Below are 22,862 nucleotides of genomic sequence, written 5' to 3'. Positions count from 1 at the left end.
TCAAAGCAGAGAAATGGGGCGGTAGCTGGAGAGGGAAACGGGAAAAAAGAAATTGTGCTTGATTTTGTTGTTAAGCATGTTCAGTTGCTGGTGCGAATGATTGGGAGGGCCCGGGGATGGGTTGATGATGCTGGCATGATGCCCAGGAGGGATGAGATGCCCAGGAGGGATGGGATGCAAGGCATCACGGTGGATGCCCTCGGCTGGAGTTTGGACTGAGCATTCCAGTCTGATGGAGAGAGAAGGGCACGTGGTTCCACAGGCTGCAGGTGGGAGGCAAGGTGGCGAGAGCTGGATGACCCTCTTCTGACTGCTCACCTGTCATGGTGGATAGGAACTAAGAGAACAGGAGACGGGCTCCTGGTTAAATGAGTCAGTCAGACAACATCACCTGGCAGGGGGAAGTGCCCGAGGGCTGCGTCATGAGCACCCGTGTTCCAGTTGGGGTGATTTATGGTGGAAGAGAAGCTGGCAGGTACTCCGCTCACCTGAGTGACTGGTGGGGTGGCATCACCTTTATTACTGTTTTCTGAAAAGCACTGTTCTCATCTCGCTTTCTGGATTGTAGTATTCTTTTTGATCTTTAACATATGTAAACCTTAAGTTTTAAGCATTTAATAAAACTTAAAGATGGATCTAAGTCTCGCTTTAAGAGCCCTCCCACAGCTTCTATGCTTTCAAAGCTCTCCCCAGTTCACAACTCAGAGATACGTTCATCGAAACTGTCTTCTATTTTTAAATGATATTCTTTTTCTGTTTAATTCTTGACTTTGTCAGGAATTCATTTCAGTATATGAGGTGAGTTCATATAAAATACCATTTATTTTATACCCATTTCTTTCCCTATTTCTGATGCATCCGTCACACGTGAATTTCCCAGTATGCCAAGTCTCCTGCTCTGCCGTCTTCTCTGTTCCCTGCTCTGTTTGTTCTCTTTCCCGGGAGCCAGCAGCATGTTATACATTTACAACATTACAACACCTGGTAGAGTAACAGTCTCCTCTCGTTATTCTTTTTTTCAAAGTTTTCTCAACTCTTCTCTCTTTATTCTTTATTTTTCTTTATTCTTCCAGATAAGCTTTCCAATCATAAGTTCCAACAAACGATCCCATTGAGATTTTTTCCCGGAATTTCTTTAAACCTGGAAATTAGTTTGGAGGAATTGATATAGTCACGATTAATTTTTCTCAGTGATGAACGTGGTGTGTTTCTACTACAGTCCACTCATAAATGTTTGCTTTTCTCTCAGAGAGGCGTAAGTCCCCAAATTCTCCTAAAACCAGTGATAGCTCCCAAGCCTCCAGCCTGAGACCCTACCGAGGTCCAGAGCCAGGAGCAGCATCATTTCCCCTGCATCTCACCCGCCCACAGCCTCAGGTCGCCTGCCTTTTGCCGCCACAGCCAGACGCCCTGGACCATTCACTCCCCATGCGGTGTTTGATTTAGTTAACGTAGTTCTTAAAATGTCTACAAGTTGTACCTTCTGTTCTCGTGTTGTTACTTCTCCCGTCTTGAGCTGTGAACTCTTATTGGCGGGATCCAAGTCAAATAGACTTACCTTGTTCACATATTCGCACAGTGTCAGATGCCAACACGTATGACATGGGGGCTTTGGTTGAGCATAAGTAGACCAAGAACACTGGTATTCATATTTGAACATCGCCATTTTCCCCTTCAAATGAGCACGCCCACAGGAGTGGGGCACTACTCATAGTGTCTCACACTGACACGGGAAACGGTGGTTGGGTTTCTCTTCCTGAAGACGAGGCGGGGGCCCCCGCACCCTATTTGTGGTTCACGGTGCAGATAGCAAGGCCCTGTTATCTATAAATAACATCTGTGAAGTTTACAGTTGGAGAGAAAAATTGAATTTTTTTTATGATCTTTCAAATGAAATACAGTCTAGATTATGACAGGAACTTGGTGATGAGAAAAGAAAGGAAAGAGCGTGGCATTTCAATATTTCTATATTCTTCTTGAATTTAAGAGAACCATGTAGGTTAAATTATAGCATAGAAATAGGAGTGTTTACATTCTCCCTGGATTTTTTTTTTTTCTTTTTTTTTTTTTGCTGAGGAAGACTGGCCCTGAGCTAACATCTGTGCCCCTCTTCCTCTGCTTTATATGTGGGACACTGCCACAGCATGGCTTGACAAGTGGTGTGTAGGTCCACACCTGGGATCCGAACCGGTGAACCCCAGGCCGCTGAAGCAGAACATTCCGACTTAACCACTACGCCACCAGGGTGGCCCCACTCCTTGGCTTTTAAAAGGGGTATGGCTGCAGTCTGTGGGGTTGTACGGATGATGTCCCCATGTTAATCTGCTCAGGCTGCCATAACAAGGTACCACAGGCTGAGCAGCTCGAACAACAGACGTTCGTTCTCTCACAGTCTGGATCCAGATCCAGGTGTGGGCAGGGCTGGTTCCTCCTGAGGCCGCTCTCCTTGGCTTGTAGACGGCGTCTTCTCCCTGTGTCCTCACATGGCCGTCCCTCTGTGTGTGTCTGTGTCCTCATATCCTCTCATCAGGACCCCAGTCAGATTGGAGTAGGGCCCACCCCAATAACCTCATTTCACCTTAGTCGCTTCTTGAAAGACTATCTCCAAACATATCACATTCTGAGGTGCTGGGGGTCACGGCTTCAACATACGAATTTGGGGGGGACACAACTCAGCCCATAACAGTTTCCTTATTACATCAGAACCACCTGCTACCAACCTGTTCTGTGGTTTTGGAGAGTTACTGGGCACGTATGGCTTCAGTGCTGGAAACGTTCTCATCTTGGCTAGAGGGTGACGAAATGTTCTCCAGGCTCTAACACTCACGGCCCCTCTGCTCCTTGTTCCACAATTTTCTATATACATTCTTCTGCACGGAAAGCTGAAAGCTGCTGGGATCCAGGAACACACTCTTCCATCACTATCGCTCTGATCGCCTCCACTATTTTTCTTCACAGTAACGGATAGCTATGGCAGCGTGATCTTGCTGACCCAAGGCCTCCTGGGACTGTCGGCATGAAGGCTGACGTTGATGTATTGGGGATGGGTGACGGATGGATTAATTGCCAAGTAATGAGCACCACAGTTGCAAGCTCCTCCCTGGAAATGTGCTCCCCGTGGCAGGGCGGGGACTCCTCCTGACGTTGGCCCAGCCCTCCTCGGGCACTGTCAGTCAGGCCAGCCGTTCTTGCTGCGTGGGCTGCCCATGCCAAGCGTGACGCTGCTGCTGACGCCGTAGGAGGTCTTTGTCTGTCTGTCCACGGCTAAGGGAGCCCTTGGACAGTGCCTTCTGACCACGTCTCCCCGTGCTTAACAGACTAGTGATGTGTCAAGACACTCAAGGGCAGTTTTCTGATTTAAAAGGCTGTCTATGTTTCGTAAGGTACACTTTAGGCAGTTTTACAAGACTCAGCCAGGGCCATGGAGTGAGACAGCAGCACTGGTTATTTCTGTTCTGGCCGCAGTCACATGTCACAGTCACAGCTTGTCTCCCTGCTCCCCCAGTGAAGATGGGGTGCTTCTAAAACATGCCCAGTACACACCCCACAGCCTAGCCCAGTACTTATTTTTCTCTCCTTTGGTTGCAATTCTTGCTAACATTTAATCCCCAAGGGAAACTTGTTTTTAGGAAGATTAGTCCCAGAAATGTCACGCTGAACGTCTAGAATGGTTATGCAGGTGACAGGTGACTGACAGGTTAATTGGGAGGAGAAAAATGTAGTGGCCACAAGCTCATCTTCTCCAGAGTCTTCGCTGCTTAGTTCTAGAAACATCCAGGTTTGTCAATTGCCTGGTGACAGTGAAGGTCTCCCATCCTGTGTGGGGAGTGGAGGAGCTGCCAGGGGACAGGGGACCGTAGGGGAGCCCACACCTCCTGGAACTCAGTCCATTAGAGCGGAGCCAGCGTCTCCTCTCCTGCTGCTCCCCAAACATTCACTGCACGAGGTGACAGACTGAGCAGGTTCTAAAAGGAAACAGTGGTGTGACATCATCCGGCCTCTCTACCTCCCTGGGCCGGAGTGTTCTCAGCTCTCAAGGAGGAGGCAAGCATCTGATCTTCTCTGCACCGACAAGTGTCTCTGCACCTGTGGCGCCAACATCCTGTGATTCTGTTGTGGCCCCTGGGACCAGCAGCCAGGTCTGCAGCCACAGAAGTGTGCTTCTCCTGAACAACTGGTCTACCCGCTCTGGGATGGCCGTGACCGTGTGGTAGAGGCTCTGGCCCCTTCGCAGTGGGGGTGGGAAAGCTTGGAGCCCGCACCACGTGTGCAAACCTCAGCCCTGGGTTGGTCTGACCTCTCTCCCTTTATTCCCCCTTTGACCCAATTTCCTTATATTGTTTTCTTTAAATTTGAAATCGATTAAGGAATATATTAATGTTGAACAAGTAATACATTCATATGGTCCAAAAATTTAAAAATGATGGAATGGTGGAGAGTGAAAGTTCTCTCTCCCACTTCTGTTCCATTCTCCCATCTCCCACCTCCAACCCCCACGGGGGACGACTCTTAGAAGTTTCTAGAGAGTCTCCCTTCCAGGGAGCTTTTAGGCAGAGACAGGCATAAAATACCTATCATGCGTGTATATGTACAGACAACGACAGCTTGCTTCATCCTTTCCCCACAAGTACGGCTGTGTGGCCCACGCTGTTCTGCCGCTCGTCTTGGATTTCTTTCCCATCAATGCACAGAATAACGTCCTCATGATCCTTTCTAAAAACTTCAAGTATTCTATTGGATGGATGCCTCGTAATTTATTTCACTGACTTATTTTTAATTTAATTGTCTCTTTTAGAGGCGGTTTAGGTAATGGTTGAAAGCCTGAGCTTGAGATTAGGATGGGTTCGAATCCTGCTTCCTCTACTCACCCGCTGTGTCAACTTGGGAAAGTTATTTGATCTCTCTCTGCCTCAGTTTCAACAACTATAAAATGGAGCAATAATAGCACCTACCTCAGGGCTATTGAGAGGATTAAACGAGTTAATGAGGGTAAATACATGGAACGGAGCCTGGCATAGGGCCAGTGCCATGTTAGTGCTACAAGCTATCATGCATCTCTTAAGCTGCCTTAAAATTGTTTGAATTAAGTGAGTGGACACACCAATAAGTAAAACCGTGTGACGACTGCTACATTTCCCTTCCTAATTTATACTGGATGGGCCTCAGTGCTTATCAATTAGGGTAAGAAGTTAAACGGCCTCAAGTGAAGATAACGCGGAGGGTCACGCTGCCAGGCTCTGGCTGGAACCCATTCTTGTTGAGTGTCGAGTTGCCGTTATGCTGGTGGAGAAGCCCAGGGACACAAACGCTGTCCCCAACTTGTTACACAAACTTCAGTGTATGAACAATTAGCAGTAAGGGTCACAATACCTAAAGAAACCAGCCAAGGTCACCTGATCTCTCATTAATATTTCCAGAAGACACTTCTAATTTTTGGCTACTATTTCTTACAAAATCTAGTCCTTTTTCCAAGAACTTCCATGAGGCACTATTAAACCACTCTTTTTTTTCTTTTTTTGGTTTGGGTAAAAATGATCAACCAGCAATCATTAATTTCAGCTCTTCAAAATGCATTCTTAACCTACTCAAAATGCTAATACTTATAGTTAAGCATAGATTCTCTGACAATTTTTAAGGAGCTTCCAATGGCAACTCAAATAAAAAGGCATGATTTTCATAGCTTTGCCTTGTGTATGAACCCCAGCAGGAGAAAGTTCTCTGGATATATAGACGCTGGAAAATATTTGTCCACAGTAAATGTCTAGCACGGATCTGAAAATTTGTAGATGGAGCAGGTCGGTAATACAGCTGTGTTCAACGTAACGATTTGTTCCTTTGCAGGTGAAAAATATCTAGGGGAGGCTGTGGAGATTTTTAGAAGAGAATAAGCAAGTGAGTGAAATAGTGAAACAGTTTTAAGGCATCTCTGCTGGAAACAGAGGGACAGCCCCGTCGCTGCTTTTCCGGGCTCTCTTGTCCAGCTCTGAAGGCGCCAGGAAGCCCTGGACCACAACACAGGGGTTTTCTGTGTCTTTTTCCCTTGCTCCTCCCACTCTCATCATTAAGTTGTTCCAACCATCCATCTCATCAAAATCTTCCACTGTGAGCCCCACCCCGACATGCATACCAGGGATGGTGCAGCCTTACCCTTGCCTGACCCCGTGTTCCCTCACCGCTGTGTCACGCTTCACATCCGAGAGGAGAGCATGGAGGAGATCTCGAGAGAGCTATCTTAACACCTTGCCATGGCTTCGGGGCGAGTCGACCGAATGGCAGTCTCCAGACTCCCTTTCTAGCCTGTGTCTGGTCAGGCGGCTGCCAGGGATGTTCTCCCAGCGCTGGAGGAGCGCAGGAGGCAGCCCTCATTCTGAGCAGACACACACCTTTCCCAGTTACCCAATCAAATGCTAATCTAGGCGCTGCCAGGAAGAGATTTTGCAGATCTGATTCAAGTCCCTGGTCAGCTGACTTTAAGTTAATCAGAAGGGAGATTATCCAGGGCAGGTCTGACTTATTCAGTTGGAAGATCTTTAAAAAATACTTGGTTTTCTCTGAGTTCAGAGATTCCGGATACCAGCTGTGTCCACAATTTCTCTCCCATCTGCCTGGGTGGTCCTTCCTGATCAGCATCGGTAGACGATGAGCATCTGCTCACGCGTGGGTTCCAGCCTGCTGTGGTCCCCTTCCCTTCTTGCCTTATCTAGCCCCAACAGTCACATGAGGCAACTCCCTGTAATACCTCTATGTGCGTGTACCTAGATACATGTGTGCAATGGATGTGTATGTTACAATAACATAAATAACAGAAAATGTATAGATTATACTATTAATAAATAATTATATGTTAAATATAACAATACAAATTACATATTTTATACATGTATTTATATTTTATATATATAATATAAAAATTATTGGTTCTGCTTCTCTGGTTAAACCTTTACTGATACATAATTTGGTATCAGGAGTTGGGTGCTGCTGGAACAAATACCTAAAATGTGGGAGTGGCTTTGGGCCTGAGGAGTGGGTAGAGGCTGGAAGAATTTTGAGAAGCATGATAAGAAACTCTAAGTGACCTTGGACGGACTGTTACAGAAGTCTGGGTGTTAAAGGCGTCACTGGTGAGGGCGCAGAGGGAGCGAGATACGGGTCATAGGCAACAGGAGGAAGGGGGATCCTTATTACATAGCGGCAAAAAGTTTAATGAAATTGTCCTCAGAAAACAAAACTTGTGAGCAATGAAGTTAGTTATGTAGCTAAGGACATTTCCAATCAAAGCGTTAAAAGTATCGCCCAGGTTCTTCTTGTTGCTTATAGTAAAGCGTGTGAAGAGAGAGGGAAATTGAGGGAAAAAACATTAAACCAAAGGAACCAGTACCTGATGATTTCGAAAATTCTCAGCCTCTCCAGAGGAGGCTAAAGATGCTAAAATTAAGAGATTCTTCATCCGGACGTGAAGCAGCAAGGCACCAGGAGTGCTACAGCTTCAAGGAGACGAATTCAACCAACCACCATGTGAACTTGGCAGACTGCCCTCAGCCTCAGATAAGACTCCAGCTCCAGCCAGAACCTGATCACAGCCTTGGGAGACCCCGAGCAGAGGACCCAGCTAAGTCCAGACTCCTGACTCATGAAAACTGTGAGATAATGAAGGTCTGTTCTTTGAGCTAGCAAGTTCATGGTCGTCTGTTATATAGCAACAGACGACTAATAAGGCACCTCAGGACTTTACGGTTTGTACGCTGAGCAGAAGGCTAAATAAACCCAAGCTTAGGATCTCTGACTATAATTTGTTATGTTCATACTAAGGAAGTGGTATTTTGCAATTGTTTTGGGATTACTGTCTCAGGAAAGTCATATGGAGTAATTCATGTTTTCTGAACATTATCAGCAGAAAAACCACAAATCAACCAAGATATTTACAGTATACCTGTAGGGATAATGTTGCCCCCAGGAGAAGGCAATTTTTACCAATGGCGGAAGGTTCTAGAAACATACAAACACTGCGACCACTGTTTTCAGAGGGACGCTGTCAGACGCCAACTCAGAGAGACGTGTGTGGGCTGCCACTAGAGGCCGGAGGCGACACCCACCTGTGCTTCACCCAGGTGTCACACTCGCTGGCTCGCTCCGTGTAGTTCTCTGGCAGGAAGCCCCGGCAGCCCGTGCGATGTGAGATGCCGATCACCCAGCCCTCGCTGGCTTCCTCCTGCTGGGTGGGGTCCACGAAGATATAGTCACCGGGACTCAGCGTCAGCTCGTCCTCGTTCTGCGGTTTGTACTGGAACAGGGCCTTCAGGGTCTAGAAAAGAGGCAAGTGTTTTCACACCCCACACAAGGACTCGTGCTGGGAAAGACGGCCCCGGGAGGCCTGTTACGTCTGCCTCTTGCTTTCAGGCTCCCCGATGGTTCTGTGTCTCCAGGACACTCTCCAGGCCTTTGTCTGATGATAGATAATGTAGATTATAACAAAATGCAGCACAGAATTCTTTGCATAGATTTAGAAATGAATTTTGGTATCTATGTATCTATTATCTATATCTATCCATCTATCTATCCATCTTTCTATGTATCTGTCTATCTATCGATCTATCTATCTACCTATCTATTTCTACATCTATCTCTACACCTATCTATCTCTACATCTATCTCTCTCTCTATATCTATCTATCTATCTATCTCTATATCTATCTCGATATCTCTATATCTATCTCTCTATCTCTATATCTATCTATCTCTATCTCTATATCTATCCATCTCTATCTATCTATCTATCTATCTATCTATCTATCTCTATATCTATCTATCTATCTCTATCTCTATATCTATCTATCTTTCTATCTATCATTTATCTGTCTCTCTATCTATCTTTATTTACTTATTTCTAATATAAAGATCTTAAAGCATAACCAGACTTTCACATCCACCTTCCTTGGCACGAGGTTGTTCCTAGCTTCTCATGCACTGTGGAACACAGTGGGTTCCTTCATGCTTACTCCGTGGGTCTGGGAGGCGCACAGCCTGCCTTCTATCTAAACCACTCAATTCAGGGGGAGGAAGTCCCGGAACAAGGCTTCACCCAAATCATTATTTAAATAAATTAATAAGCAACAGAATGTATTCATTAGTCAATGTAAAATTAGTCATTTTTAATATCAGAAATGCTTCCATTTTTTTTTCAAATTTCTGTATGTCTGTAACTCATATATAAATGTGAGTTCCAGTTTGCACAAAAAAGGCAATGATCTTAGAGAAAGAATAGAGAGCCTCCCTTCTGCTAGAATACCTCGCGCGGAGGGCTCCCAGGGGTGAGTGCCCTGTCAGGTGGGCGGTGGTTCATTCCTCCTTTCCCCGTGGGGAGGAGTCTATCTCTCTATCCACCTACCACCCGCCCAGGGCCCCTCCGGGTGTGGCTCGCTCAGGGTGTGGCTCGCTCACCTGGTAGTGCACAAAACGCATGTCTCGGGAGTACAGGGCTGCGGTCCACTGGCAGCTGTGGCCCGGGTGGATGGCTCTGGCCAGCTGCTCCAGCGTCCTCTGGTGGTGGGGGTAGAACTTGTGGGCCAGGGTCAGGTGCAGCTGCTTGGTGCAAGGCTTCACCGTGCAGTCTACGAAATCGGGTAAACACAGGGGTGCCGGCAGCTTTACCCAAACCATCAGCACTACCTGCCTGGGTCGACTACATGGCCGGGATGGGCAATGCAAACCCCTTTATACACGGCGCCTGCCCCCTCTACCCACTCCTCCCCACTCTGTACCGGGCCTTTCCTGGCATGGCAAGGACTCGGCCCAGACTGTGCCATTTCAGAGTTCACCTTATAAAGGAGTTGGTTGGGTACCTGCAAATCTTACGAGGAAGTAGGAAAAAGGAGGGTGTAGAGATGTGGGTTTTGGGGAGCATTTGGGGCCTATCAATTTGCAAGCAAGCTGCCCAAACATGGATTAGAATGTCTGAAATAAATAGCCTCTCCTTTGTTCCCTGGAGTGTGCACCTTACTCAGCGGCCTGGCCTGGCCTGGTCGGCTCGCGCTCCAGGTCAACGCCTTTTTATTCAGTTGCAGTTTCGGGAAGAAAACGTCATGGGCAACGCAACTCTGTAAACATGACAGCATCCCTCACATGCGGACGGCTTTAGCGAAGCAGGAAGCCCTGTGAGTGGCCGGCCCCTGGCCTTTTTGGGCAGCCTCTGCCCTCTCGGCCCCCGTCCTCCTGGGTCTCGGGCCGGGGCGCTCAGGTCAGCCAGGATCTGAATTCAGCTGGGCCACAGAGTAGTTCATGCCCTGGGGAGGCGGTGATGGACGGGAAAAGTGCAGACTTTGGTATCAGCTAAACCTGGCTTTAGAGTCCATTCTGTCCCTTTTGCCAGGGTGACCTTGAGGAGCTTCTTGGCCTGACACAGCTTCCATTTCCACAGCAACAACTTGAGGATAGTGACAGCCGACAGCTGGGGCTGCCATGGAAACCAATCTCTTAACTCGTGGTCTCTTTCAGGAAATATCAGTTACCTGCCGCCTCTCCCACGGCCAACACACGTCAACAAACAGGAGCTGTTCTCCCCCTGAAAAATGTCAAGGAGGACGCACGCGCTTCCTGGAGCCCAGACTTGGAGGCCCCTTCATGCCTTCCAGCCTCTGCCGGAGCCGTTGGTACCAAACGAGGAGCCGTCCAGATCTCTGAGCCCTGAGCCGTGGGGATGACAAAGTCTAAAGCAGAGCGTGTGGGTGTCGGGGAAATTCCTCTTCTCAGGTGTTTCAGGAGTGGGCGAGGAGGCCTTGCCACATGAGTCAGCGTGGCCTGGGAAAGACCCATGGCTGGTTGTCAGCGGAGTGATCACTGAGTCACACCCAACTTCTGAATGGGCCCTTGTCTTTCTTCTCTCCGTGGCCTCATGTCCCTGAGGACATTTCACTGCCAGGGGACCCCCTTGCCCTGAGAGGGACCCAGGACATGCCAGAGCAGTGACTGGCCCCTCCTAACCCCTCAGGGTCCAGCCCAGGGCACAGGCACGGAAGGGCTGGGTGGAGCCTGCTCAGGGTTGGGTGACAGACAGGAGGTCAAGGCCGCTCTCTCAGGACGCAGAGCCAGTCAGTTTGAAACCTGGGGGTGTGGAGCAAGACAGAGCTGGACTCAAGTTCCGGTTCCACCTCCCACTGGTTAGGGGACGTGGCTGGTTGCCTGCGGCTGTTGTCATGAATTGCTGCAAATTGGGTTAAAACAACAGAAATTTGTTCTCAGTTCTGGAGAATAGGGGGTCAAAATCAAGGTGTGAGCAGGGCCATGCTCTCTATGAAGGCTCGGGGAAAGGTCCATCCTTGTCTCTTCCAGCATCTGTGGCCCCTGGGGCTCCTCGGCTTGTGGCCGCTTGGCTTCCGTCTCTGCCTCTGTCTTCACGTGGCTTCTCCCTGTGTCTCTGTGTGTCCTCTCCTCTTCTTACAATGACACCAGTTCCTGGATTTAGGGACCCACCCAACTCCAGTCTGACCTCCTCTTAACTAATTACATCTGCAAAGACCCTATTTTCAAAGACGGTCCTTTTCCGACGTCCTGAGTGGACTTGAATTTTAGGGGACTCCATTGAACCCATGAGAGTGACCTTGGGCAAGGACTTTACGCTTCACAGGCCTCCGTCACTCTGTTTTTGAAACTGGGCAATTAGATCCACTTTTAGGGGGGACGTGAAGAGTAAGTGGGTGGCGTGCCTGCTCTGAGGCCAGTGGCTGACGCATCAGTACAACAAGAACCACATTCGTTGTCCTTTGAGAGGCAAGGAAGAGCTGTCCCTTTGACCTCACGTTTACATCAAGGAGACTAATCCACAAAGATACAGGGTAAGTTTATAATTATTTGGCAAATATGGTCCCTAGCCAAGCCAGCCTCCAAATGGAAATCTTGGACTCCTGGACTTACTTCTGCGGCTGGGGTCTGCGTTCACACAGGTCCAAGGATGGGGCGGGCAAATGGGATGCATGCGGAGGGGCAGGGAAGGTCCTCCCACCAAGCGCTGCTGCCTCTTCCAGTTTCAGACTCAGCACATCCAACAATATCGAGCAGCTTCCGTGCGCCAGGAACTACGGCAGAAGTTCCACAAAAACGGGCTGCGTTGTTCGCAGAGCCCTTGCCCTCGCCGTTTTGCAGAGAAAGAAGCATGACTCGGGGAGCTGAGATGACTTGATCAAGGTCAGCCCACTAACCAGGGGCACCGGAAGAATTCACATCTTCCGAGGTCAAGTCCGGAATTCCTCCTGCTAGCCCCAGCTGGAGCCTCAGTCTCCAGACCAGGGCTGGTGTGGGGAGAAAAGGGAATTTCCCTGATCCTCGGAGTGAGTCTAGATAATCTTTTCCCCCAAGAGGCCAAGGTGAGAAGGCTAGGCTCACACCTAAAGAATTAAAATAAATCAACTAGGACTTGTGTTTTACACACAGCACTGACCCAGGGAGGAGAGATGCCCCAGGTGGGCACGGGGCTGCGGGAGGCCCGGATCCCACGGCATGCACACCAGCCTACAATCCACTGTCAACACAGAGCCACACAACGTCTCCTCCCGGGACAGTTTCCCAGGCAGCTGGAATATGGCAGGTGTTTGAAAAACCACATCAATGCAAACAAGGCTATTCTCCCTTAGAGAAAAGACTGCCCGTTCTCAGAATCTCTCTGCTTACCTTTGAAGCACATGCTGGCTCATTAGGGAGGCTCTAGTTAAATCGTTCAGCCTTGGGTTAAGGCCGTGTCAGAGTAGCTGACTGAAAAGGGAGAGATGGGAGTGGACATGGCCCAGGCAGGGGCGCCTGCATCCCCGAGCCCAGTCCAGCCAGCCGTCTGACCACCGCTGCATCAGGGAACAGCCCGCACTCTGCTCCCCTGGGATCCACCCCTTGCATCCCGTGTGGCAAGCACAGCCCCAGACACAACGGGATCCCTTCCCATTAACCTGGCCCTATGTGTGCCACTCGCCGGCTGCCTACCTGCTAAGACGGATGCTTCCGTGGCGAACGTCGCGGCGAATTCCCGGATGACGTCTGCAGGGCTGTCGTTCACGAAGAAGCCCAGGTAGCTGACGGAAGAGTGGAGAACCAGAGGGACGACGGAGGGGAAGGAGCCCAGGATCCTGTCCCCAGCTCTCTTTAGAGCCTCGTACAGACATTCCACCTTCTGGTCTTCACACTAAGGGAAGAGAGACAGAGGATGTGCCTTCTCCCCTTTTGTTGGAAGGTCATCCGTTAATTTAATTAATAAAGATTATGCAGCCAAGCGAGCCTCTTTTCAGGTTACGACCCTGTAACATAGTTCATCTAGTCTGTGTGCTTGGGGCTATGGATTTGTTCTATACTCGGTCCTCAGTTTCTTAGAGATTTTGGGTAAAATTCTTTTTGGAATGGAATACCCTTTAAATGCCCAGGTTGGAAATGCTTTGTCACTTCAACAACGCCCCATCCCTCCGGCTCATGTTGACTCAACGACTGCCATGCATCCTGAGCCAGTCTCCGCCTCCATATCTGTGCTCACAGAGCATTAGTCGGCTTCTGGAAGTTTCCTTTAGGCTCTGAGGCAACCACAGTGTGGGGGAGGGGGTGGGGCACTGCTCAGAACCTGCAGCAAGGAGGGTAGTGGCCCACGCCTGGGGCTGCTGCCCTTCAGACCCAGGAGCGGGCCATGCTCTCACAATGACCGAGCCAGCCGTTGTCCCCATGGGGCTCCTCTGGGGCAGCCCTGGCACTCAGGGTCCCTGTCAGCCCCGCCGTCCTTCTTGGGCCACTCTGGGGCCGAGGCTCTGCCTCTGGTCCTCCTCCCCGTCTCCTTCACGGGAGTCAGACCCACACGCTGTCTGAAGGCTCCCCTGCCCAAGCTTTTCTCCTTCTCTATCCTTCTAGGCGTTTCTCCCGAATAAATCACCTGCACGTATAACTCCACCTTGGGCTCTGCTTCTGGGAGGACCCTGAACCAACACAGACTCTGACTCGTTCCCTCAGGGCCCCCCAGTTTGCCACACACAATTCTGACCATCTTCCTAAAGCCACACCCTGGCCATGCCCCTCCCTACCCCGAAATGGCAGGCGCTCCCCTTTCCCCTGGAGAGTTCCGTCTAATGCTCAGCCTGACTGCCAAGGCCCATGGGGCCGGCCGTTGTCCCTGCTCCACTTCCCCACTCCCACACCCCACTCCGGGCGCCCGGCCAAGCGCATCGCGGCTCCCGGGCTCACACTGCCCAAGCCATGTCCTGGGCTTGAAGACATTTCTCCACGTGGGAGACTCCATGTGGCCATGTGGGACCACAGTGGAACCCAGACACACGTCCCCAAGCAGGAAACTGACCCACTCCCTTCTCTTCCGGCCCGCGGCTCCCTCTGAACTTCCCACGGTATTCTTTACACTCTGAAGTATGACCCGTGCTGTTGTGTTCATTGTGCATTTCAGCCCCCCTTCTAGTCTGGGAGCCCACCAAGTTCATCCCTTCGCAGCCCTCATGGGCCTCGGAAGCCTGTGATGTGTGCAAGGCCCCCAACACCAGAAGGCTGGATGGGTGAGTGTCTGCCACAGGGTACTCTCCGTCTCAGCTGTGTGATCTGGAAGCAGAGTCGTACTATAAACAGCGGGAACTGACCTCACATTTGGTGGGTGAACGTTTTCATGCAACAGTATGCAAGGCAGTGTGAACCCCTCGGACGCTCTTCTGCCTGAAAGGGGCCTTCAGCCAACAAGGCAGGCTCGGAGGGAGGGTGTGGGTGAGCGGGCGGCCAACGAGAGAGAAGGGTGTGTGTGTGTGTCTCTGTGGCGTGTGTGTGTGTGTGTCTCTGTGGCGCGTGTGTGTGTGGTGGGTGTGATATGGTGTGTATATATCTGTGTGTGTGTCTGCGTGATGTGTGTTTGTGAGTGTATCTACGTGTGTGTATCTGTTTGATGTGTGTGTGATGTGGCATGTGTGTATGTGTACACATCTGTCTCTGGGATGTTTCTGTTTCTGTGTATCTCAGTGTGCGTATATATATCTTATGTATCTGTGTGTGTTGTGTGTGTATGTATCTGTGTGTGTCTGTGTATCTGTGGGGTTGTGTGTGTATGTGTCGGTGTGCATCTGTTTCTTTAACTGTGTGTGTATCTGCATGCTGTGTGTGTTTATATGTATCTCCATATGTGTTTATATCTGTGTCTCTCTGTGTGGGCGTGTCTCTGTGTGTGTCTGTGTATCTGTGGGGTTGTGTGTGTGGGGGGGTGTGTGTGTCTGTGTGTGTATCTGCTTCTTTAACTGTGCGTGTAACTGCGTGCTGTGTGTGTTTCTGTATATCTCTGTGTGTGTACATATCTGTGTCTCTGTGTGGGTACATGTCTGTGTGTCTCTGTGTGTGTACATATCTGTGTCTCTGTGTGGGTATGTCTCTGTGTGTGTTTCCATTTGTGAGGTGAGTGCTGGGTTGGGGGAAGGAGTGGAGGCCCAGTTCTGCTCTCTCTGCCGTCACCGAGCGTGTCATTTCTAAGGTCACGTTCATTGCTGGGTGTGGCTCCTTTCCTTTCCCTGACGAGCCCCGAGGACAAGCCAGAAAGGCTGATTGTGAGAAATGCCATCACCTGTAAAGGAGGGCGACCAGTTCACCCTGGTTTGCCCAGGACTTTCCTGGTTTTAGCACCAAAGTCCTGTGTCCTGGGAATCATCCCCCGCAATGCCGCGCCTCAGCCGGAAGCAGACAGCCATGCTCATCAAAGCTTCCAGAAGGCGCTGCTTCCCCTGGCGTATCTTCTGGAAACCTTCCCTGTGGGGGTTTGCGTCCCCTTCCCCTGCGTGCTGTGGAGACTGGAATAGGGGGATTGCTTGGGCCCTGGTGGGACCCTTGAAACAGGGGGAACCCTTAGAGTTCGCTGACAGCAGAGGCAGGCCAGGCCGGGTGCCCTCCCACATTTCTCTGGTGGGGAGCTCAGAGGAAGGCGTGTCTGCTCCTGCCTCCCTCATTCCCACGTCTCCTTGTCTTTTGAGCAGCCCCGGTCCCTCTCACCTTCCCAGGCCCCAGGGAGCTGCCTATTCGACCAGTTTCTAAGTCAGAGGGTTGGTCCCCAAGGCAGGGAAAAGGCCTGCCCTTGTGACAGGTCAACAATCTCCCGTTCTTCAGTTGGTCCATTACACATTTCTTTCTAAAGCACCTTCTCTGTCTTGGGCGCTGTGGTAGCTCTGGGGTTACAAGGATGAGCAGAGTATCTACCTTCCCTTGAGGGGGTCAGTCCAGTGAGGATGCAGAGCTGCACCAGACATATTGTCATTGTCACCCAACACGTAAAGTACTGCTAGAAATATAAATAAAAAGCTGGTGGGAGCACAGAGGGCAGCAGCCTCTTCTCCCCGGGGAGCTGAGGAAGAATTTAAAAAGGGAGAGGATAAATGAATTGGGTTCTGAAGTATGAATAGGAGTTGACCAGATGAAGGTGAGGAGGAAAGTAAAGGATATTTCACACAAAGAGGCCTGCCAATACTATGGTTGTGGACCACCCCATGGAAATAAATCATGTGGCTAGCTATCACAGACTGTGACGTCAGCTGCTGTGTTCATGAGCATTAAAGGCACTTAGGGGCTGACTCACCGTGAAGAAGTCACAGAGCGTTATGTGAGGGAAGACCTCGTGAGCTCTGTTCTTTGTGCATTGACGCTTGCTTTCTCTCCAGAACTCCTGAAGTTTTTCCAGCAGGGACCCGGTGGGACAGAGGAAAAGAGCGTACTCCTGGGGGATGGGGTCGTCTAGAGAGGGGTCATTGCAATGACAGTGCAGCCTGCAACGGAAAACGGGCCACTTTCACCCGGTGTCATGACGAAGATTCTTTCCCCAGAGGACAGACGACAGCAACAACAGCAACTCAGAATAACAGGCCAAAATAACTGCGTGAGACACGGAGCAAGGGGCTGTGGAGAAGGCAGTGTCCGCCCAGCTCTCAGACCCGGGTCAGTGTGATTCCCAAGCCAAAGGCCGAGAAAAGTGACAGTAAAACTCAAAATCTGGTCTTCAAATGACCTCTGTGGTCCAGCCGTCTCCTTAGTGTTGAAAATTTTGTCGAAAAAATTCACATTTTAATTTTATCTCCAACTTCGAATTAAATGTAAAAATCAAAACCACAAAAAAGCTAGACAAAATTTAGGTGGCCATTCTATTTTCTTTCGTTTCAGAAAGTTATTTTAAATACAGGCAGAAAGGATATACGAATCCAAAATACAAGTTCATTCTCACTAATAATAAAAATGAAAATCAAGACAACCATGAGACACCATTTTTGTCATTGTCAAATTAACGAAACACTTTTCAAAAGACAAATGTTGTGCTCAATTGTGTCATAGGTGCAGTGAGACTTAAGGACGAATTTGTGCAACCTTTGGATAAAGCAATTTGCCAATGTGCATGAGGACCCCTGAAGTGCCCATCCCGCCAGAACTAATAATTCTGCTCCCAGAAATTTATCTGAAGGGAAAAGCAAAAAGTATAGATAAAACTGTGCGTATAGAATATTTATTGCAGTTATTTATAATCGGAAAGAAGGAAAAAGTAGATAAATGCTAGTAAATTTATTTATCATCTATTCATTAGGAATTTGGGGTTTGAATGATTTTAGTGCCTCAGGGAAGTGCGTATGATGTAATGTTAAGTTTGAAAAACACCATGCAACCACTTGGGAAAACATTAGGTGTTCGCAAACACATTCTCCTTCGTAATGAAAAAATCCCAATGGAGGAAGATCTCCGCTCTTCATCCTGGCTCTCTTGCCCTTTCTAGAGGCAACCTCAGTTGTTGATCTGATTTATTTTCTTCTAGACGTTTAAGTAACAAATCTGTACATAGCCCTTGTGCGCGTTTTATATAAATCATAAGCTATTGTTACGTTATTCTGCAACTTGCATTTTTCACTCCACAATGTGTTTCTGCGATTGACCTGTGTTCACACATATACGTGTAGTGAAGTCTGCCAGAGTGAACATTCTAAGGGCTGTGTAACCTTCCATCATCTACCTATGCAATATTTCATTCATCCACTCCATCGATGGACATTTCAACTGTTTTCTTTCTTGTAAACTTTGTAACACGGTAAGCAAGAACTTTGCACATTTTTTTAGGCCCTTTGTATTCCTGCAGAGAATGTGCTTAGACCTGGAACTGCCGGGCAGGTGGCTCCACACAGTTTCAATGTTGATCGTCACTCTAGATTGTAACCACAAAAGTGAGAATGCACCCTCCCCTCCCCCTCTGTGGTACTTGAAGCTGCCCTTTGTTTTCAATAGCACGTTAACTTGTTAACTTGCACCTCCCTGGTGGGCAGAGAGGTCGGCCCACTCTTGGCTGAGTCTGGGGGACCCCCAGGTCTCCCTGTTCCTTGGCTGGTCTGCTAGTCTTATTGGCTGAGGGGTAACCAGCAGGGACCGACTGCAGCCCTCACAGCAGTGTGTTCGGGTTTTAATTCAAATTTGGTAACTGGCTTTAGAGTTCCTTAGCCCAGAGGGTCCTGGGCGTCTCCCCCTGTCCCGTAGATAGGGCACATAGTTTACCCTCCGCCTAGAGCTTCTGGAGGAGGACACACGGGACGCTCGGAGACCCACTATCACTGTTTGCCACCGTGCCCTGGGGAGGACATCCCAGCCTGGCAGGACCTGGTTTTATTGTTTGATTTTCACTGTGGTTTTTCCGGGGCAGAGCGTGGGGGAACTTCCCAGCTGTGAGCAGAACCATGGCATCATGGCACATTCAGGCGGGACCACGTTTAGAAACGGGGGTGCCCTCTCTTTGATTCCTGAAGCAGAAAACCGCAACCCATAGCAGCGGGTGGCTTGCAGAGTCGCGTTGCTGGCGGATGGCGGCGCCTCCCTGAACCCTGAGCTCCTCAGCCGGTCCCCCCCAGCCACCCGGCAGCCCTACCCCCACCCCCGTTACTGTGCACCGTGGCTTAGGGGACATTCACAACCTCCAGTAAATTCTCTCCCCATCAGATGTAGCCCCAGAGAGTGGCGATCTCTATCTTACATCAGCAAGAATGGCTCTGCCCTCTTTACACAGCAAATCACACGAATTTTGTCCTTCTTTGACAGTCACGTTTGGATTAAATCAGATTTTTAAGTGAGGAACAGCTGGTTCATAGTTCCTTCTCTTTTGTTTTGCATTTTAAATGCAGGCTCTTTATTCCTTTCCCTTGGTGCTAGATGGGGAGGCATGGAGGTGGCCGCCCCACCCCGCCCAGAGTGTACTGGGCACTTCCCAGTGTCCACCCTGCACGCCCTCAAAGCAGGGGTGTTTCCATCCAGATGCTCTCCACGCCCGCAAAGCCAGCCCACTCACCAGTCCGATGCCTCTTCCACTGTCTTTCTTCCAGTAGCTGCCAATGCCTTTAGCCTGTAGGAGAGCAGAATGCAAGGAGTATTTAGAACCTGCCTTCCATTCTCCGGGAGAGGTTGAGAGAAGCGGGGGGCCTAACAGCCTGTCGGACCTTCAGGGATCCCGCCACAAGGGGCTGGGCTGCTAGACTTCCCGGCCGGCAGCTTGAGTGTCCAGGCCTCCATCCTCCAAGGGGCATCGCTGCGGTTTTGAAAATGCAGACCTGTTCACATCCCCCCTGCCCCTTGCTCATTTTCCTTCTGGGGCTCCCCACCTGCAGTCCTTGGCACCGAGTCCAAGGGCTTGTGCCCTGAGGTGCTCCCAACCTGGAACCCTATCCCCTCCATCTTCCCCCACTCGCCCTGCACCACAGCCAAGCAGGCCCGCTCATGGATCCTCAAGTCGGCCCTGATGAGTCAGATCCCAGCTTGCAGAGGCGCCCTGCCCCACACCCCCGCCAAAATTCGGCCCTGTGCCGACTTGCCCTTAGAGATGTGGTCCTGGTTCTTCCCTGATGCTCACACCGCCCTCCTCCGGGAAGCCCTCCCCACGCCGCCCAGGCAGGGTGGACGTGCTGGGCTCCTGTGTTCCCGGCTACACTCGTGGTCACCGCGCTTCTCGTCTTGACGAACTTGAGTCCTTTTGCTTCCTCTCCCAGACCGTGAGGTCCCTGAGGCCTGAATGCATCTTACTCATCCTTGTAACCGGACGTAGATACATTGAATGGAACTGAGCTGAGCCTCCAAACTGAGCAGAATGGAGCGTAGCTGAGGAGCTGCCTTCAGGAAGTCAGCCCAGAAACAGCTGGAGCTGGGGAGGGACCTGATGGGATGCGGGCGCCTGGAGGGGTTCAACAGGGAGGCCTTGGCACCTGGGGCGCTCCAGCCTGAGCAGACGTTTCAACAGGCTTCTCCACCCCCAACAGATGGCCCAGGTTTCAGCTAGAGGGAATTTTGAGGATGGGTCCACGCTGCAGCTTCACTAGTGTAATAAAGCGTGGGCTCCAGAGGCGCCGAGAAGGGGGTTCCAGTCCTGCCCGACCACTATGTGCCCTCTCTGGCCTCAGTGTCCCCGTCTGCACCTGATGGAAGGTGCCCAGGGCTGGTCCAGCACACGACAGGCCCTCTGCTCAGGCTTGGCTCTGTTCCCCATTCCACAGACTCCGGATTGTTATGAGCACAGTGGTGACGACAAAAATCCTGATTTGGGTTGGAGGAGGAAGGGGTCTAGCTTCAAAGTTATTTCACCCAATTTGGTCAGGATTTTGTTACAATGTTTAAGGACAGTTTGCCCCCTCTCAAATCCAAGGTCACCTCAGGGGACTTCTGCTGTATTTTCCCATATGAATAAGCATGTGAAAAGGACCAGAACTAGGGAACCAGTTTCCCAGGGAAGCTGGGACCCGAGGTCAGCATCACAGCTCACTGCTTTGGGGGGATTTCTTCCCTCCCTGGGAGGGGTAAGGCCTAAGATCATAATTTTCTACATGTGGACCCTTTCCTTGGGTAAGTGAGATCATGCTGACACTCTTCCGGTAGTTTATCATTTTGTTTCATTTTCAGACGTTCAAGAGCTTTTTCCCTAAGGACGCATGGGCTTCCTGCCCTGTTCAGAAACACAGCTTCATTTCAACAGGTCCCAGCAGGAGAGATTCACTGGGCTTTGGGACCTTTTCAAATTAGAGTTTGAAATGGTCGTCTCAGCGTCACTACAGGCCTCCAGCTCCTCCAAACCCTGAAAAATGGGGCTGCCGCGGTAACACATGGCTTTAATTTTCACCAATTTCAGTGTCCCCCCACATCAGCCAGCCAGCCGAGTTCTGTCCTTGAAAGGCAAAGATCCTGCCACTTATAAAAAGCAGAGAAGGGCCTTATTCTGAGACAGTATCTAGTCCTGGTGGACCCCTTTGACAGGAAGCGAGAGCTCTGAGCCGCTCGCAGCTTTACAGCGCACCCTCCGAAGGGCCAGCCAGGTCTGGGGTCTCGGGGCGCGCGCAGCCGGGGCAGTACTCACACGGTATGTGCGGGGAAGCCCATCCCCAGAAGGGAGTCCAGGAGGGAGGGGGTGCTGCGGCCCTTGAGCTTGTTGGAGACCTTAGCGTAGAGCTGAGTCTCCCCGGCTGCCATCTCTTCCTGCCTGCAGACTGAAATGAGCAGATAAAGCCAGAGGGGAGGCAAGAGAGGCTGAGGCTGTGAAGAGAAACCTCAAGCCGTTTTTGATCTTTCTAACAAAAGCTAATATCCTGTTTGCAGAGATACTGGTTTTCAAAATTTTCTCTGTGGGGTGCCGGGGTGCAATATCCACCAACCCTGCTTCCACAGCGGGGTTTGGGTTCCGGAGTCCAGCCACGTCCCTGCGTGGCATCTGCCGTTGCGCTGACTTGGGCTGCATTTGGGAGCAAGTGAGAGGGAGAGTGAGGGGGCAGGACGGGGGAGAGTGGAACAGAGGGCGAGCGTTCCCTACTGGGTCCCACTGGCCACAGAACCCCAAGTGACCCGGGATCTCAGTCTCCTTACCTGCAAACAAGACATTAAACGACACTGTATCTATTTTCCCTGCTAGCTCTGAAATTTTTGGTTCCTTTAGTTATTCATTAACTTTTTTTCGATTTTAAAAACTTTTAAGTTTAATGTGCATGCAGAAAAGTTGACAAATCATATGTGTACAGCTCAATGCATCTTCATAAAGTGAGCACACACGCCTCACTCTCCCAGGACTGACAATTAAACAGTGGCCCTCAGCCAGGGGAATGTTGGCCTCCATCCCTAGTGACCACTGGAGGGGGTGTTTGCTACTGGCATCCAGGGGGTCGAGGCCAGGAACACTGCAGTGCACATGAGAGCAAAGAAAGATCCAGCCCCAAATGTCGACAGCGTCAGGGGTGAGAGGCTCTTCTCCAGAACATCCCCAGAACCCCGGAAGCACGCTTGCCGCCAGCACCTGCCCAGCTTCCCAGTTATCTCCTCTCTTCCCGCAAAAGGTAACGCTGTCCTCACTTGTACGTTAATTTTGCCTGTTTTGGAACCTTATATAAATAGAGCCACATAACACGTACTCTTTCATGTCTGGTTTCTTTTGTCCAAAGTCATGCGTGTGAAATTTGTCCGCATTATCGCTTGTAGCCGCGGTTCGTTCACTGTATCGCTGTGTAGGTGTCTGTCAGATAAATGCACCATAATTTATTTCTTCATTTCTCTGATGGTGTACATTTGGGTGGCTTGCAGTTGTTCTCCTCCTGGGGACGTTCTCGGATGTGTCTTTCAGTGCCCGATGTATGCGTTTCTGTTAGGTACACATCCAGGAGCGGGATTTGGGGGTCATAGGATACGTGCATACTTCGTCAGAAACTGCCAAGCAGTCTTACAAAGAATTTGTTCCAATTTGCCCTCCCGCTGGCAGTAGATGAGAGTTTCGGCGGCTCTACGTCCTTGTCCACACTTGATATCTCCTATCTTTTTAGGTTTAGCCCATCTGGGCGTGTGTAGTGACATCACACTGTGTTCTAATTTGCATTTCCCTGAATGGCAATGAC

The 22,862-nt window shown here is 50.2% G+C and overlaps 1 protein-coding gene across 2 annotated transcripts in view; it reads right to left on the bottom strand.

Annotated features, from left to right (window-relative positions):
- Positions 1–21,516, bottom strand: part of UBASH3A (ubiquitin associated and SH3 domain containing A) — a 42,874-nt gene extending 21,358 nt beyond the window's left edge. Inside the window, exons 1-6 of one of the 2 annotated variants that reach the window (XM_008535292.2) lie at positions 21,344–21,516; positions 19,295–19,348; positions 16,565–16,751; positions 12,964–13,162; positions 9,439–9,608; positions 8,094–8,302 (exon numbers count right to left, since the gene is read on the bottom strand). In XM_008535292.2, the coding sequence (XP_008533514.2) occupies positions 8,094–8,302; positions 9,439–9,608; positions 12,964–13,162; positions 16,565–16,751; positions 19,295–19,348; positions 21,344–21,456 (932 nt within the window). In that variant the 5' untranslated portion in view covers positions 21,457–21,516. The remainder of the gene's footprint in view (positions 1–8,093; positions 8,303–9,438; positions 9,609–12,963; positions 13,163–16,564; positions 16,752–19,294; positions 19,349–21,343) is intronic. The other variant, XM_008535293.2, reaches the window with a different exon arrangement.
- Between the last annotated feature and the right edge of the window lie 1,346 nt (positions 21,517–22,862).

This window comes from Equus przewalskii, chromosome 27 (assembly GCF_037783145.1).
Source record: "Equus przewalskii isolate Varuska chromosome 27, EquPr2, whole genome shotgun sequence".
Classification (NCBI taxonomy): Eukaryota; Metazoa; Chordata; class Mammalia; order Perissodactyla; family Equidae; genus Equus; species Equus przewalskii.
The sequence above is the reverse complement of the archived record's forward strand: the minus strand, read 5'-3'. Positions and strand labels throughout refer to the sequence as shown.